General features: G+C 36.7%; 1 protein-coding gene across 4 annotated transcripts in view; it reads left to right on the top strand.

The window, feature by feature from the left end:
* VPS13C (vacuolar protein sorting 13 homolog C) overlaps positions 1–17,359 on the top strand; it is an 86,858-nt gene that overhangs the window by 21,289 nt on the left and 48,210 nt on the right. For all 4 annotated transcript variants that reach the window (XR_009724619.1, XM_061347594.1, XM_061347593.1 and 1 more), the window contains 22 exons: positions 543–714; positions 1,198–1,260; positions 2,413–2,548; positions 3,111–3,205; positions 4,970–5,112; positions 5,873–6,065; positions 6,222–6,336; positions 6,855–6,991; positions 7,698–7,824; positions 8,462–8,579; positions 9,042–9,171; positions 9,550–9,625; positions 10,566–10,705; positions 11,271–11,424; positions 11,867–11,943; positions 12,104–12,163; positions 12,603–12,756; positions 13,358–13,474; positions 14,705–14,808; positions 15,112–15,279; positions 16,072–16,376; positions 16,690–16,837. Coding sequence is in view for 3 of the 4 variants with exons in the window: in XM_061347594.1 (XP_061203578.1) it covers positions 543–714; positions 1,198–1,260; positions 2,413–2,548; positions 3,111–3,205; positions 4,970–5,112; positions 5,873–6,065; positions 6,222–6,336; positions 6,855–6,991; positions 7,698–7,824; positions 8,462–8,579; positions 9,042–9,171; positions 9,550–9,625; positions 10,566–10,705; positions 11,271–11,424; positions 11,867–11,943; positions 12,104–12,163; positions 12,603–12,756; positions 13,358–13,474; positions 14,705–14,808; positions 15,112–15,279; positions 16,072–16,376; positions 16,690–16,837 (2,932 nt within the window). In the remaining variant the exon portion in view is untranslated. The remainder of the gene's footprint in view (positions 1–542; positions 715–1,197; positions 1,261–2,412; positions 2,549–3,110; positions 3,206–4,969; positions 5,113–5,872; positions 6,066–6,221; positions 6,337–6,854; positions 6,992–7,697; positions 7,825–8,461; positions 8,580–9,041; positions 9,172–9,549; positions 9,626–10,565; positions 10,706–11,270; positions 11,425–11,866; positions 11,944–12,103; positions 12,164–12,602; positions 12,757–13,357; positions 13,475–14,704; positions 14,809–15,111; positions 15,280–16,071; positions 16,377–16,689; positions 16,838–17,359) is intronic.

The raw sequence follows: 17,359 nt of genomic DNA, 5'->3' as shown, positions 1-17,359 counted from the left end.
TTGAGAGATGATGGAGTCCTCTGCAGTCTCTTCATTCTCCTTTGTGGTTAAATGTAGTTTTAAAATGAGATTCTGTATAGCATTATAAGTTTCACAGAGCTTTGCTTAGGCAAAAATGTTCTCTTCCACAAAAGGCTTGTGGATGAAAACATGTTAAAGAACCAAGTGATGAAAATTTGACATGGAATATGTATGTCAACTGTAATTTTTAAAGTTTTGGGCTGATAGATATTGTCATGGATTTTTTTTTCCCTAATTCTTAACTAATGCTGGTTATCGAAGTCCCTGAGTGTTCTTAATGTTGTTACAGCCCAAATTTGTAAACATGTCGAAGTCAAAAGAGAATGCAGATTTATAGTGCTTCATGAGTTCAATACAGGCACTCAGTCCGCTGTTCAAAAGTGATGTTGAAATCATTAAACCATTCGTCTTCCTCAAATGACAAGTGATAAAGTGTTGGCATATTAAAAAGCTGTCTCTGCCGTGTTTCAAGTTGTAATGCATAGTGAAATGGTAAGTTGCTTACAAGTGTGGAATTGTAGGTGGAAATATGCAGGCGACAGTGTTCTTGAAGTTCATATCAGAAGACATACTCGAATGTGGTCATGGAGTAACATAAAACAGCATAGGCAGCTTCTGAAGAGTTACAAAAATATGTACAAGAACAAGCTGACACAGAGTAAACTGTCAGAAGAAACACAGAGGCAAATTCAGGTATGTGGTTTTTTCCCATTGGTGTCCCTTCAGCAGCTACTAGGAGAAAACTAACTGTTACTGCTGAAACCAGGACATTTGAAGAAAATATGTTTTGGTCCCTCTATAAAAGAATTATTTAAATATGCACGACAGTAATCAAGGTTGGTGGTTTTACAAGAGCAAGAGTTCTGAGCAATTACCATTTTAATCTGAAGCTGAGTGTATCTTATTGTGGAAAGAATGAAAACACTGATAAAATATCATTTAAATGCTCTTTGTTTGTGGGTTAATGAACACAAACACATTTAATGAAGTGCATGATTAAACTGTTTTAAAAATCATCATCTTCTAGTGAACTGCTGGGAGGGGACTATACTCTTGAAAGAAAGGAGCAGGTCTAGAAAGAAACTGGAGTGTAAATACAAAGGAGCTACTAGAGAATTTGTAATGATGAGCCTTTCTTAAATGTGTTTGAGGCAAATGATTTCATCATTTTTACAGGACCTAGAAAGAAAGCTTGATGTTTTTAATATAATCTTAGCAAGACAACAAGCACAAGTTGAGGTAAGAAATAATTTTTGGTCAATAATACTATAACACTTCAAATAGGATGTTTTTGTCATGAAAAAATCTGTGCTGATGAATAGGATAAGATGGAGAGGGGGGAAGGCAAGTTTCCTATCCTTTCAGGAGAAGAAATAATCTGTCAAACTGAAAACCAGTTCTAAAAACCTACTAGCGCAGGTGCACAGTGTTACTGCTACCTACTTTGTAGTGTCAGGTAATTGTCGAAGGGTGATGATTTAAGGATTATCTTCTTTCTTTAACTTCTGTTATTTCAGTACTGGTTCTACAGCTGTTCAAGATCAAGTGTTTAGAGCTGCTCCCATCCTACCTACACCTTTAGATACCCTTTTTAGGGGGCAGCCAATCTAATTAAAAGACGACTCTGTGAGAACTGTTAAAAGGCAGATCAAATCTCTAGCTGCATTCTATTCTGGAAGTAATTTGTGGCACTTAACAGGGGGTTGCATGTTATAACATAATGAAAAGTGTTGTGTCTGCACTTGAGATTAAAACCATGTAGCATACTGAAGGCAAACTCAGAATAGCCAGCTTGTGAGAAGCATGCTACTGGTAGCTATTTTCCTAACATGAAAATTAACCTCTGTAGTTGCATCATATAATTACCATTCACACCAGTGTAGCCTCCGTATTTGTCTACACATCTGGAAGGTATGTGAAATGAAAAAATAATAATGATTTTTCTTATTTTTGTGATGTTTTTGGTCATACCTTGATTTTTAAAATGCAAAGCAAATGCCTGCCTACTAATTAAAAGTTCTAAACACATGCAGTGGTACAGCATCAGTCTTCAGGTTTGTTATTACAAGATTTAATTTAATTGCTTCTTAAATGCTGTCTTTTCATGTAGTTACTGCCTTTTTTGTAGTCTAAGTGCTAGTGAAATGTGTAGGAAAAAAGGCCATCTAAAGTTAAAGTAACATATGTTTGTTCCCACACATGTATGCATACACATGCCTCCATCCCTGATCTTCCTTTTGCTTCTGTCTGGTGCGTTATAGTGCTTTTCATCTCTTACAGGGTGATGGTGCTGTCCATCAGTTAAATGGTTGTTCAACGTGTGTGAATACATGCATTATTTAAAACAAAACAAAATATATAGTAATTAATTATCTAATGTCTGGTTTGTAGACAATAAGATCAGGACAAAAACTGCTGAAGAAGAAAACCACTGAAGCAGAAAAAAAAGGTGGAGGATGGTTTAGTGGTTTCTGGAGTAAAAAAGAATCTAGGAAGAAGGAAGATGAAGAATCACCTGTTCCTGAAAGTAGGTGTAGACTATAATGCATTCTATAGAGAGATGAAGTTTTCATATATACATATATATATATAAAGAAGAAAGTTATAGTATGTTTTGGTTCCTACTGTGCAGAAGGAGAGAGTATGGCAATGCAGTATTGATCCATTTTATAGTTTTACTTACTGTTAATGAATATTGAGCTGGCAAATAAGACTTCTGAAACAGCCATTAGCTTTTCAGAACCTTGGTAAGGAGAAGAGTACGGCTGTAGTGTCACAGGCAATGTCTGGAATACTGTATTCTGCTGATTTGCTGTCTGGACAAGAGATTTGTTCTAATAGTACTACTCAAAGCTATTTTCATCACTAGGAGTTATGGATACCTTTTGTAATCTAAATTATGTTGATGTCTGTGCTATGTATGTAATGCCATATACAAAGAGTTCTGTGTGAATTGTTTCACAATATGGATCTTAGTGCATTGTGAAGAATCAAAGAAATGTGTCAGCAGTAGAAAACAAATGGGAGGAAAAATCGTTATCATTATGCATTAAAGGGCAAATTTTTGGGTCTTTTTTATTTTGATTTAGCTATTGATGAACTAATGACACCAGAAGAGAAAGCGAAGCTTTTCACTGCCATTGGGTATAGTGACAGCTCCTATCACCTTTCCTTACCAAAGCAGGTAAGCAACTTCTTACAGGAATGGTTTAGCACCCCCCCCCCCAAAAAAAAACCCTAAAAAACTAACCCCATGCTTCATATACTTCCAAACTAAAAAGAATGAAAACATAAACACCTTCTACTGCATGTTAGCCTTATGATAAGCAGTAGAATGTGTGTCAGCGCAAGTCACATCTGGTAAATGCACAAAGAAGATAAAAACCAGTTATTGAGAAAATACAAAAAATGGCAAACATTTTCTTTGTGGTGTTCTGTCTTGTGCACAACCCAGATATAGAGTGCTTTAGAAGTAACAAACTGAATGAGATACCTATTTGCAACCTGGAAGAAAATAAGAAATGAAATAAAGGTTCCATGTTATCTTTTTCATTGTATCTGTTTCTTGCTACATGTTGTGGTGAAAACTGAACTAGTCTGTATTTTGATTTTGATAATTGAATAGTCACTGTTCATATGAAGGTGAACACCAGCATATGATTAGCTCGTATTTGACCCAATGTTTGTACTTTAAGGGTTGGGTTTTTTTTGAAGGATCATGTTATGCTTATCTTTAAACGTTTTTCCTAATAAAAAGTATGAGGGGATTTCAGTAGTACTTTTTTCTGCTACACAAAGGAAAGCATAGAATGAAAAAAGCATATTTGAGACAGATAGTTTTTTGGCTTGTTAATCAAAGGAATAAAAGATAAAGCTTTACAAGTGTAGTGTTCTTAAGAGGGCTTATAGGACAACTAAGAAAATGTGAAATGATAAGATTTCTCTCAGTAGACTTATTTCCTGTGGGCACTATTACACATCTTAAATCTTAACACAGCTGGTGGTTCTGCTTCAAGTTGGTCACCACTTACAGAAGCACTTTATACATTTAAGACCATTTCCTTCAAGGAGGATGTTTTCTCCCCACAGGCCTCCCTACCCCCCAACCCAACCCTCCAACTTTCCAGTCTTACATATTTTTGTGAAATTTAATTGTTAAGGGCTTACGTGTGCCTTAAACAGGGAAGTTCAGAATTGTTTGTGTGGCAACAAGGAGGCCTGTGTGCTGTCATATATTCCTGTCAGTTAGAAAAGAGCAGAGCAGCAGTAGCATCTCTTGCTAACAAAGAGAGACAACCTGAACAGTGCTCAGTATTGATGCCTTTCTTTTTAAATTCTGTTTCACACGTTCCTTGCATTCCTGTGTAGAAAAGCTTCGATTTTTAATTTGGATAAATTAAGTGTAAAAGTGCCTTCATCTTTCTGAGTACCCTGAAGAAGGATGCAGGCTTCAAAGGCAGATAGGAAGCTGCTGGTTGACAGTTACAAAATGCTACATGTGTCAGGAAGCCAAAATCCTTTCTTGAAAAGGTCAAGATGTGACATTCAGCAGCAAGAACAACAAAGACATATATGCAGTGTCTTCTCAAACGTAGCTATTTGGTGGGATTATGGTGACTTTGTTGATCTTGCAAACTCCTTACTGAGTGTAGTTTAGCTGTGCTTGCTTGGTTTAAAAAATAAAACTTCCCTGAATCCTGAAGAGATACAGAATAGGTCTGATTTGCATTTATTGAAATACTCTGTTTTATGTTAAAGAAATGATAGGTAACATTTGAAAGAAAGTAAAGACTCTATACTTCGTTTCCTACATAAAGATATGTTTCTTAATACTGTCAACTGGAATAGCTTTAAATACTATATTTTGTTAGATCTGTTGAAATTAAAAGTTCAGAAAGCTATTCATATCAGGATGTCTAATGTCAGTTTTCTCTGTCCTTCTCACTAGTATGTTGCCCATGTTGTGACACTGAAGCTGCTAAGCACTTCTCTTACAATTAAAGAAGACAAGAATGTTGCAGAAACTCTGAAAGTCCAGATAATTGATCTGAGTACCAAAATATCACAGCGCCCAGGAGCACAAGCCATTAAGTAATTGGATTGGAATTTTCTTTCTTGTAGAAACATCTCCTTCCTCCACTCCTGACTTCTAAAATCTTTTCTTGGGTAGTGCTTTTTGTTCTGTATTGTTTTTTTAAATTTATGGGCATTCAGCAATTGCACTCTGAAAAGTTACAGTCACATAATTTGGTGAGTAACATAGAATGGAATGAAGAAAGGAATACTACTTATTAGTCTTCATAAACAATAATAAGCTGTTTCTTGAATCCTGATGTTGAAGTGCTGCATATTACTTTGGGGAAGTGATACCTGTGCAGTGTGAAATGGTCTGGCTAACAAACTCCAGCCAAGCTACTGAATATGTTGCTTACTTCCTGCAGAAGTGAAAAGCTATGTCTCTGTGTTGAGAGTAGGAGATAAACCAGCATGTAGGAGCCCTTCCTGTGTTTTGAGAGCAGGCACACCAGAAATATTGAACACAAGTTACTGGATTATGCAGTCAATGACAAAGATTTTTCAGTGTCTGGAAAATGAGCTTGTGCAGTTTTCCTGCTTTTTTTTTGCAGTTCCTTCATCTTCTGGCTTTTTGCATAAGGTCACCAGCTCAGCTGCTGACTCTTGAAATATTCTTGCCTTCTGTTTATTTATCCAGTTTCTGAACTGTGTGATTAGTCCTGTGAAGCTGCTCACGTTTGGCTTTATCAAAGGTTTTCTCATTTTGCTTGTCTTTCCTAGATGGAACTGTGTTATGTATTCTCATAAAGTATATTTCACTATTCATCTTCTGTAGGGTTGAAGCAAAGCTGGAAAACTGGTATGTTACAGGCCTGAGACAAGAAAACATTGTACCATCTCTTGTGGCTTCCATAGGGGATAGCAAGTCGTCTTTGCTTAAGATAGAGTTTGATGTTAACCCTGAAGATAGTACTGCTGACCAGAGGCTTACTATTGAATCACAGGCTGTGGAAATAAAATATGATGCAGTGAGTAGTAACCAAGACTCTTACCTCTTTTTCTCATTCTCGTTTCTCTGCTGTTACTTTTACTCTGTTAGAATCTGGTTTTGAATGTTGACCATGTGACATCTGTGTATATTGATAATTCTTCTCTTTATTTTTTTTCCTCTTTTTTGTTGAAAGAAAACAATAAATGCAATGGTAGAATTCTTTCAGACAAGTAAGGGAATGGATCTTGAAAGATTAACATCAGCCACATTAATGAAACTGGAAGAAATAAAGGAAAGAACTGCTACAGGTAAGATAATAACAAACCTCACCTGAGGTGAACGCTTGAATGTCATAAAATGTTTCAGTTGGAGTGTTAGTGGATGATAGGACAAGGGGAAATGGGTACAAACTGGAACACAAGAGGTTCCACTTAAACTTGAGAAGAAACTTCTTCTCAGTGAGGGTGACGGAACACTGGAACAGGCTGCCCAGGGAGGTTGTGGAGTCTCCTTCTTTGGAGACATTCAAAACCCGCCTGGACACGTTCCTGTGTAACCTTATCTAGGTGTTCCTGCTCTGGCAGGGGGATTGGACTAGATGATCTTTTGAGGTCCCTTCCAATCTCTAACACACTGTGATACTGTGATACTGTGAAATCAGTAGACTTACAGGATGCTCGGTGAGAAATCAGTAGACTTACAGGAATAAGTCTCCTCAAGATGTGTTATCTTTTGGATAGATAGAACCTCTTTATATGTTCACTGACACAGATGCTTCACTTGAGAAGAGCATTTCAATTTTAATGTCCTTTCCTTTTTATTTAAGGATTAGTTCATATTATTGAAATGCGGAAAGTCCTTGAAGTGAAGATTAATCTGAAACCTTCCTACCTTGTGGTTCCACAGACGGGTTTCTACTATGAAAAATCAGATTTGCTGATTTTGGACTTTGGTACATTTCAGGTATCTAAATGACATCTCTTAAAAGTTTACAGGAAGTATATGGTATTTTCTCTTAACATAGCTGTCACCTGAAGCTATCTTGTTCTCAGAAGGCAAAGATCATAAACTGTGTGAATGTGGTTTCAACTTACTATATATTTCTTACCAAATAAATTTGAGTCAGCAATTTGATCAGTGTTCAGAGCATTGATCAAATGCTTGCCTTTGACATACTTGTACTAGTAAATCTCCCCCGGAAATATTTTCTTATCATAATCATGATTGTAATAGCTTACCATTGAATATCTTCTATTTGTTCAGCTAAACAAATGAACCATTTTTTTCTTTATTGTAAAATGCAATCCTTATATCAAGAGAAGAGAACAGAATTTTTTCCCTTGGAGTTTGAAAGTTGAAAAATTGAAAAATGTCAATAATTTAGCTTGATTTTAGGTGACTGATTAAATATTTATTTTAGTTGTACTCCAGCAGTAAGCTTGTGAGCAAATAAAAAGTACTTTTGCGTAACTTGGATTAAGTTGATTGATAAAAGTAACAAAAAAAAATATCCTAGTCTCGATAAGTGAAATGTGAGATGAACCAAGATTGGTGCTCTGTAGTAATCCAAATGTCTGTCATGAACTCCTATGAATCACCCTTTTCATCTTCACTAGAATTAATAGCATGTTTTTAGACTTAACTTTTATCTTGTCTTTTGTGTGTTTAGCTGAACAGCATAAATCAAGGCAGTAGCCAAGCTTCTACCTTTTCATCTTTAGAGGAGATTATGGACAAAGCTTATGACAAGTTTGATGTGGAAATCAAAAATGTGCAACTTCTTTTTGGAAGAACAGGTAACAAATAACGTACTTGCTGTTTAGTCAAGAGGTGGAGCAAGCCAAGCTGCTTGCAATAAGTATGTTTTTAAAAGAAAAAGGCAAACCAGAGCTAGTGCTTAACTAAAAGATAGATTGTAATACAAATGCCTGCCATTCAATTGTGAAAAATCATTGGTTTATCTTCAGACAGCAGCTTGCTTTTTGTTTGGACTTGAGCATCCCCTCTTTACTTTGATGCCAGCAAGCAGCATAAATGAACTGAGCTACTGTATTTTCAGTTCTAAGCACAATACAGCTAAAATTGTCCTTAACGCTTCATTTGGACTTCAGTTTGTGCAGTCAACAAAATGCTAGGTTACTGATTTGTATTTAGATATATGTATATCAGTCTTTCTTAGGGGTCTATGTTAAAATACATCTTTTAGTGTTGAATTGGCCTTAAGGGCACTAAGGCAATATAGCGTTAAGAGCTACTGAAAGTGGGATTCAGAAAGTGTTATAATACTTTACCCCAATTGTTCTAGGTTTCTCTAGTTGGTGAGTGGGTGCTTTATCCTTTCTTAGTGATGCCATTTGATTACATTAATTATACCTTAATTACAGCAATTAGAATGCAATATTTTATTTGTCTAAGTTTACTGAACATTTGCAGGTGAAGACTGGAAGAAAGCTCGTTTTCAACATCCATCAAATTTGCACATATTACAGCCTATGGATATCCATGTACAGTTGGCAAAATCAATGGTGGAAAGAGATAGCAGGATGGCAAGGTAATATATTCATGTTGAAAGGTTTTCTTTTTAATTACTGTGTACTGGAGAGGGGCTTTTTACAAAGGCCTGTGGCTGTAGGGATAGGACAAGGGGGAATGGCTTTAACCTGACAAAGGGGAGACTTAGATGAGATATTAGGAAGAATTTCTTCCCTGTGAGAGTGGTGAGCCTCTGGCACAGGGTGCGCAGAGAAGCTGTGGCTGCCCCATCCCTCACAGTGCTTAAGGGCAAGTTGGATGAGGCTTTGAGCAACCTGGTCTAGTGGAAGGTGTTCCTGCCCATGGCAGGGGGGTGGAACTAGATGAGCTTTAAGGTACCTTACAACTCAAAGCATTCTAGGATTCTATATGATGAGTACAGATATTGTTAAGATTTGCATCAAGAATTCATATTTGTCTTGGTGTTGAATCAGTTGTGGGGTTTTTTTTTTGTTTGGTTTTTTTTTGTTTGTTTTTATAGGTTTAAAGTATCAGGAGGACTTCCTTTGGTGCATGTCAGACTCTCTGACCAGAAAATCAAGGCAATTTTGGATCTGATTGATAGCATTCCATTGCCTCAGAAATCATCTGTGTCGATTCCAAGCACAAAAGTAAGCTGGCTCTAGCTAAGAAAACTGAAATAAAAAAATGACATGACTAAAGTGTCATTGTAAATGTGAATTGCTGCTAATGGCTGTGATCTCTTCACTTGAAATAAGAGATCTGTTGCCCAGCTGAATTAGGCAGAGTGCCTTCATTATGACTGACAATCTGTAGGTGCTTGGCTTATTCAAACAAGTGTAGCTTAGCGTTTGTCATTGTCATGCTGGTTTTAATATAAATATTGGCAAAACTGATCTTTCTATGTAATATGGGGAGGCAAGATTAAAGATACATCATCAGTGAAAAATATGACTGCACATACCAAGTTATTCAGAGTGTAAAATAGTGATTTATTTTTTTATTCTTCCTTTTTCCTCTCCCTCTAGGTACCAGCTATTCCCACAATTTCTGTTGGTAAAGGTTTACTTCATACACCCCAGTTGTTAGCAGAAATGGTGTCAGGTAAGAAGCTATCAGTATGTCTTTGTAGAAGTAGAAGGCCATAACTTAGGGAGTAGCTAACATTTGCAGGCTGCTATTGATCTTAGAGCATGTTATAAGGACAGGAGACATGAGCATGTTTCATCATCTCTCATTTCAAGTGCATAAGAAGATTCAATTAAGATGCTGATGTTACCTCAGAATAATGAAATTGCTTTTTAAAACGCAAAAGAACCAGCCCCTTTTGGGGATTAATTAGTATTATGCATAAGCAACCTCTACAAATGTGAACCATTAATAACTGTATTAGGATGCCATTAGCATACCAATTTAATTATTCAGTTATCATGAGGCATCTTTTTAGCAGAGCGTATTGAGAAACCTGTTTTTTCAAAATTGATTTAAGTCCAGAAATGAACTTAATTAAATACTAATCTGCTGCTGCCACTCCAGGGCACATAGTTTGGGTTGGGCACATAAAAAAGGTGAGTAACATGTCTAAAGGGACGTCTGCACTTGCGTTAAGCAGCTAAGATGTGGCAAAAATAGTCTGTTACAAATATTATATGTCCTGTCCTGAGTGTTTTGCAATTGCAAATCTTTCTTTTTTTCTGACACTATGGATCTGAGCATTTACTTCTGTGCCTGTTCGAGAGAAGACCTTTCCTATAGTGGAGTCTGGGAAAACCTGTTTCCTGGGGCTTACTTTATAATTGGTTTTCCTTATCTGTGTTCTTGCATGTCTGATGATAGAGCTATACTCCTCCCTTTTTTTAATAGGGCTTTAATTTTCTTCACTTTTCATCCACTGGGTAAGAAAGCGGCATAGATCTAAACTGTATTAGGTTTACAATGCTCATGCAGTTTTAAATCCCACTAGAATGGGAAAGAGAGGGTGGGATATTTACCCCTGTTTATGGACATAATGTTTACTAAGGAGGAAATCACTTCTTTTCTGTAGACTCTGAAGAAGAATATTTTGATTTTGAGGAAAGTTCTGAACCAACTGACAAGTCACTAAGTAAAGGAGAAGAGATAAAAAATGAGGAGACTGCTAAAGAGGAGCTGATAGATCTTCAGTTGAAGTTTGAAATTAAAGAGGTATGTCTCTTGAATTCTTCTTTTACCTTCTTGATAGGAATACTGAAAAAAAATCCCCAACCCAGCATTCTATTGCCAGTGTTCTTCAGATGTAGGGGATGCGAGAACATAGCCCCCAAACAAAAAAAAACTCACATGTTCGTACAGATGTACTTCTGTGGGTTATTTCTATGTGGTATGCATATGATTTATTTTTTATATGTGGCATGTGTAGAAATAAACATATACCTAGTTCATCTGGGTGTATGTATAAAAAAAACTGGAGAATTCTTGGTAGAAAATAATAGTACTGAGTCATAATTTGGGGGTGGGTGGTGGGAAATTTGCACTGGAAGAGCAAAGCAGATACCTAGGCAGATCACTTGCAAAGAGCAAATCCCCAAATATTTCTATGTTGTTTCTATCTTTCATCATTAGTCACTTTTTCCTGTTTTTACCCTTTAACTCTGTAATAAAAATAAGAGCTTCCAGTAAAGCAGGCAAGGCTATATTCTTTTTCCTTTTTTTTTTATTGTTGAACTACATGTGAAAAGATGGTATTAACTGTGTGTTTCTTGCTCATCAGGTTTTAGTAGAACTCACCAGGCAGAAGAAAACTGAGGAAACAGTACTTGTATTTGATGTAATGCACCTTGGGACAGAAGCTACTGTCAGAACCTATAATTTAGCAGCTGTATCATATTTAAAGAAAATAAGCTTGGATTACTATGAAATTGGAGGTACTAAGGAATGAGAGAGAAGTGTACGTGTGTGTGTGTGTGTGTGTGTGTGTGCGCGCGCGCGTGTGTGTGTTTGTGTGTATCAGTCTGAAACTGGCTCTTCTGTCAGTGACAATACTGTCCATTGGCAGCACTTGTCCCATTGGTACACAGCTCATGATCATCTCTGGAATCCTGCCATGGTACTTATTAGATAAATAAATAGCTTAATTTTAAATAAATAGCACTCCATCCAAATTGCTCAATCTTTAGATGGAGAAGGGGTGTACAGACTTGCCATTTTGGACTTAACAAAGAGAAACCACATTCATATTTGGTGGTGCAGTGCATTTTAAGAAATGGTATTGAAAGTTAATCCCTATCTTCAAGGCACAAATTCTTTGGTTGTCTGAAAGAACAGGAATTACCCTAATTCTTGTGTATTTTGTGTGGTATGTTACAGGTAAAAAAGCACCCATTCATCTAATTAGCTCCTCAGATAAAGCTGGCTTAGACCTCCTGAAGGTGGAATATATCAAGGTATACATACAGCTTCTTACATTTATTTGTAAAGCACTTGCATGTATCATAAAGTCTTAAACCTACAATTGAGAGATAGTGAATTGTTTTGAATCTTTTGAAGAGCACAGTGACTGGTTGGAATTAATATTAACCTTCATGCAAATTGTTATTTTCACAGGCTGACAGAAATGGGCCACGCTTTCAGACTACATTTGACAACACTGAACAGATGATTCGAGTGAGTGCCTTCAGATTTTACTGCCTATTTTCTTTTTGTTTGCTTGTTTGCAAAGGAGGGATCAAGAATGGTTTTTTGGCTTTCCTTTTCCCCTGGCTTTGAAGCAGGGATATTTAAAGAGTTAAAAAATACTTGGAAGTTTTTATACAGCTTAATATTAAGGCAGTATGTTAGTTGGTTTCTTAACTATGATAAGAACTGTTCAGGTAGTTCATGTAGTTAAAATTCAAACTAATGTAAGAATGCATCTTCTCATGCATATGAGATGAAGTTCAAGCGCTGAGTATAAGAAAATGAACAGGGGTCCAGAAGTCTTTCCCTATACTGTCAAATCTGTTTGTATTGTGAGTTCCACATAATCAACACTCTGTTGCCTAACTTGAACTCTTATGTTTTTAAGTTATATTTTTTGTCACGTGGAGTCTTATGTTTTCAACAGGTAGCTTTTTCGTCATTGAACCTTCTACTGCATACAGAGGCCCTTATCTCTGCTGTCGGTTTTCTAACAGCTGTTAGTCCATCAGGCAGTGCAAGCACTGGAGACACACCAATTAAAGACAAAAAGCAAGAAGATGACACAAGACTGAAGAAAGGTAGTTATGTTTGTCAAAATGGTGGTTCTGAAAGGATATATGTCTGTTGTATGCTGTCAAAATGATCAAATCCGGAGAAACCTGATTAGTCTTGTAGTGTAGGTTGAAGATCAAAGCTCATGTTAATGTGGCTTTACCAGGCTGGAGTATAGCTAGCTACTGGGTAGATACTGATAACCTGAAAAAAAACCCACTACTGTGAAACTGTTGAGTTATTAAGCTGATGTTTAAAATAATTATACTATGCTATATAATTCCTCTTAACCCAGCAATTACCCTAAATTTAAAAAGAGTAGAATTGTTCCAGTAGAGAGCTAGATGGGAGTCATACCAGACGCAGAATTACAAGCAAGTGCTGACATATTGTACTCTTATCAATAGAGTTGCCTTCAGAGTAAGAGTTGTTGCTTTAAGAGGGGATCTCACAGAGTTAGTCATGGCAATGGTGATGAAAGAAACTATAGGACACAAAGCTGAGTCGTCTGGATGACCTCCCAAAAACCCTAAACCAAAACATCCCTCACATATCCTTAGGAATTTAAATTTTAAGTGAAAATATTCGTTCTATCTACACTGAAAATCCCCCCTCTCTCATTTCTAGTGGCTAGACCTTCCAAGGATAAAGATGTCTTCGACTTCAAGCTTTTTGCCAAGCTGGATGCATTCTGTTTAAATATTTGTGATGAAAAAAAGAACATTGCAGAAATCAAGATACAAGGTATTGAATTTTAGTTAGTAATAACTAATTTGGCAGTTTAGTTTCAGAGCAACTGATAATAATGAGACTGAAAATATTTAAGGTATAAATTTTCAGCATATAACTCTCTACATTTAACATTTAGTTGTACAAACATGGCTTGTGGTATTTTCAAAATCAGTCCCCTAGTGTGTCATAACTGTTTGGCCTCCAGCTAGAAAAGCATGATAAATTATCCTTCAGGTAATCTCCTTCATGTTTTGAAGGAGTTGGATTATGAGTGACTTTTCATGTTTTACTGAGCTTTGGGTATTTTTCTACTACGCCTGAATTTAGGGTAAGAAACCCCTTAAAACTGCTTACTTTGATTTTGTACTCCTAGAGCTTGTTTGGGTTTCTTCAGGTTTTGTTTCTTATTTTTTTTACCCCTCAACAGGGTATAAAGAATGCGTGATATACAAGAATGTGTAATCCAGTTCATTAAAAGTTTTCTGCTTGTGCCCATCTCTAATTCATATGATGTATTCAGGCAAGATTTTCTATGCAGAAGGGTTGTATTCAAATACATTACAGTAACATCTTTTCTTATTAAACAAAATAATCTCAGTAATGAACTCAGTAGCTTGGTTATTAAGAGTTCAACTATTGTTTGAATATTTTTCTGTGAATAGCAGCTCATTTCTTTCCAGGCATGATTGATACTGAGCCAGTATCTGTATTTGAAGTATTTCTGTTTTGTTTTGTTCCCAGCTATGGTGTGGCTGCATTTTCAAACCTTAATGACACCATAGTGGATGCACTTGGGTTTGAACTCTAGACAATATACTTGTCTTCTGTGTCTGAGTGATAAAATGCAGGAAGTCTCTAGTTCCAGAACTTAACTTAGAATACTTTATTTTAGTAGTTTGGGAATTACCTCTAATTATTCTGACCTGGATACAGAGAGACTAAAATGCCTTGGATCAGATAGAGCTCTTTTATTTACAGTCCCTTCAGCAAGGCATGTGGTAACTGACTTAATTAGTCTGGTAAAAAAAAAAAAGACTGAAGTGTGTTTAGGTATTTGTTGTGGGTTTAAAAAAAAAATTGTTGAATTTAGCAAACTATTAAAAAAAGTTTATTAGTTTATTGCAATGTCTAATTTCTATCAGTTTTCTCACCTCCACTACTGGAATGGTGTGTGTCCCCAGTCTGAAAATGAGGGTTACTTCTGTTGTGGGATACTACCGTTTCTCTCTTGGTGCTTTACAGGTCTTGATTCGTCTCTTCTCCTTCAGTCAAGTCACACTGTATTCTTTGCCCGACTAAAGGACATAATTGTCACAGATGTTGATTCAAGGACTCTTCATAAAAAAGTACTCAACTACAAGATATTAAGTTTTACTTGATTCTTGGTTAGTTTTGTGTGTATAAAAGCAAAATGTAATGCCTATTTTTATTCCACTCTTTCTGAAACATTGCTTTGTCATGAATACCTCTTTTCAAATCAGATAGATGGTAAAGCATAGGTTTTCGTATTACAAGAATGGGTACCCAAAAAGATTAAAAATAAATGAAGCTAGTATGCATCTGTTAGGCTGATGATACCTTTAGCTCTTATGTTGAGTCCCATTTTAGAAGCTGCTGATAGCTAGTAGGTACTGTTTCTCTCTTTCTAGGCTGTGTCGATAGTAGGAGATGAAGTTTTCAGTTTCAATCTGACATTAGATCCATATGCCACAGAGGGAGAAGCTTACACTGACATGTCAAAAGTGGATGGTACTGTATCTTTGAAAGTGGGCTGTATTCAGATAGTGTTCCTTCACAAATTTCTCATGTCTCTTTTGGTAAGTGTTTTTAATTCCTTTGTATGTTCCAGCTTGAATTAGCTGTCCTGGGTTCAGCAGTAGCAGACATTTTTCTCCTTAGTAGCTGGTGCAGACCCAGGGCATTAGTCTTCCTTGTTTGTGTCTCAGTGCAAGTGGTAACTGAAGTTTCTGAAAGAAAAGGATGGGCTTAATTTTTGTGTGTACTATGAAAACACTTGAAGCTGTAACTGGTTTGAAATTCCCAAACTAACACAGTGCAAGTAGGCCACTTGCCACACTCTGCTTTGGAAACAGAGAAAAGCTTGGTGCTACTAAGGTAATTTGAAGGTTTTACGTTTGCTACCCTTTCTGCCTTGGCAAAAGTCTGAGTTGATTGCAGACATATCTGAACTAACATTAGAGACAAAACTTTTTGCAAGGTTAGATGCTGTGAGGACTACAGACTAATCACTGTAAAGGTTTGTTTTGTACCTTCATCTAATATCCTAATGTTAGCTTTTTACAGCACTAGTGAGCTTTCTGTCATTCAGTACTGGCTTTGAAAGGAATTAGTATTCGCTGGGGGCAAAGAGGGGATCTAAAAATATGGGGTTTAAATTTAGTGATTGTATTGGTTAGTATGTTTTTGACCCTCTGTTGGCAGTCATGACAAAAGGCACTAGGTTGTCTTTCCCCAGGATGGAATTTAACACGCTAGGCAATGTAATTGGTTGTTGACATTGGTTGTGTTGATCATGTAGAATGAAAGGAATCTAGGTTAAAAAAACACTTACAGACATTTTTCCTTTTCTTTTCAACTGCTTATTCTAGACCTTCTTGAACAACTTTCAGACAGCTAAGGAGGCACTGAGTGCTGCTACAGCCCAGGCTGCAGAGAAGGCTGCTACAAGTGTAAAGGACTTGGCTCAACGGAGTTTTCGACTTGCAATGGACATTCACTTGAAAGCACCAGTTATAGTCATTCCTCAGTCCTCAGTTTCCCCCAATGCTATAGTAGTAGATCTTGGCTTGATTAAAGTTCAGAATCAGTTTAGCCTGGTGTCTCCAGCAGGCAGTTCGCTCCCTCCAGTCATTGACAAAATGGATGTGCAGCTGACACAGCTGAAAATGTCGAGGTAAAGTGCACTTTACTAAGTAACACTGTAGCTGACTGGTAATATTAATGTTCTGTAGGATATTAATCTGCTTGCTTAGAAACCATGGTTGGTGGCAGTATAAAAAAATTGGCAAATTTAAATGCTAACCTGTTATCTTAAGGCAAATATATCAGTGGCAGAATAAGATACTGTTCTGCTTAGGCAGCTGTGGAAGCCTATAGACATACTGCATTTGACATTTTAAGATGTTGCTTTGAAAATCTTGTGTATGACTCAACTTCTAACTTGTCCACCATGTGTTTTGTTTTTGTTCCCCCCACTTTGTTTTAAGGACTACTATGGAGACAGATTTATTGCATCCAGACATTGAGATACTTCACCCTATTAATTTATGCCTGTCTGTGAAACGAAATCTATCTGCAGCTTGGTTTCATGAATTACCAGTATTGGAGGTCACGGGGTATCTGGATACAATGAATGTAAGTCTTGTGAAAAGAGGGTGGTGAGAAGCTCATGATAATTCTTAACACAAGACTAAACTTTGTCATTTCTGGACACAAAGGTGCAAAAGTTGCATTTTAGGGATGTTGATAAGGTTTAACCTCCCTGTGTGAATGTGGAGGTTTGACTTCCTTGTGCATTTGTGGAACTGAGAGGAAGAAAAGGGAAAACTCCAATAAGAAAACTGAAAGGGGGTGTCAAGGAGGCTGTGTTATCCCCTGCCAGAAGGCAGGACCAACTTAAAGCAAATGTTTTTGTGTCCAGTTCTCTGAGCAAGTCTCTTTTTTAGTACGTTTTTTGTTTTAAATGGAATCTTCTTGAGAAGAGTTGAAATTAATGCAAATATTTGCCTTAGTGACTCCAGCTTCGTTACTTCCTGTCTCCCTTGAATGACCTCAAAATATTTTTTTTCTGGCAATTTATATACAATGAAAGAAAATACCAGATACATTTTGGGTGAAACTGGAATTTAATTAACATGAGGTAGCATGTCATTTATA

The sequence above is a fragment of the Neopsephotus bourkii genome, unplaced genomic scaffold (assembly GCF_033783945.1).
Source record: "Neopsephotus bourkii isolate Nb327-2 ecotype Australia unplaced genomic scaffold, CSIRO-AGI_Nbou_v1 NB_318, whole genome shotgun sequence".
In the NCBI taxonomy this organism is placed as follows: Eukaryota; Metazoa; Chordata; class Aves; order Psittaciformes; family Psittacidae; genus Neopsephotus; species Neopsephotus bourkii.
Note: the sequence above shows the minus strand (reverse complement) of the source record. Positions and strands in the feature narration are given on the sequence as shown.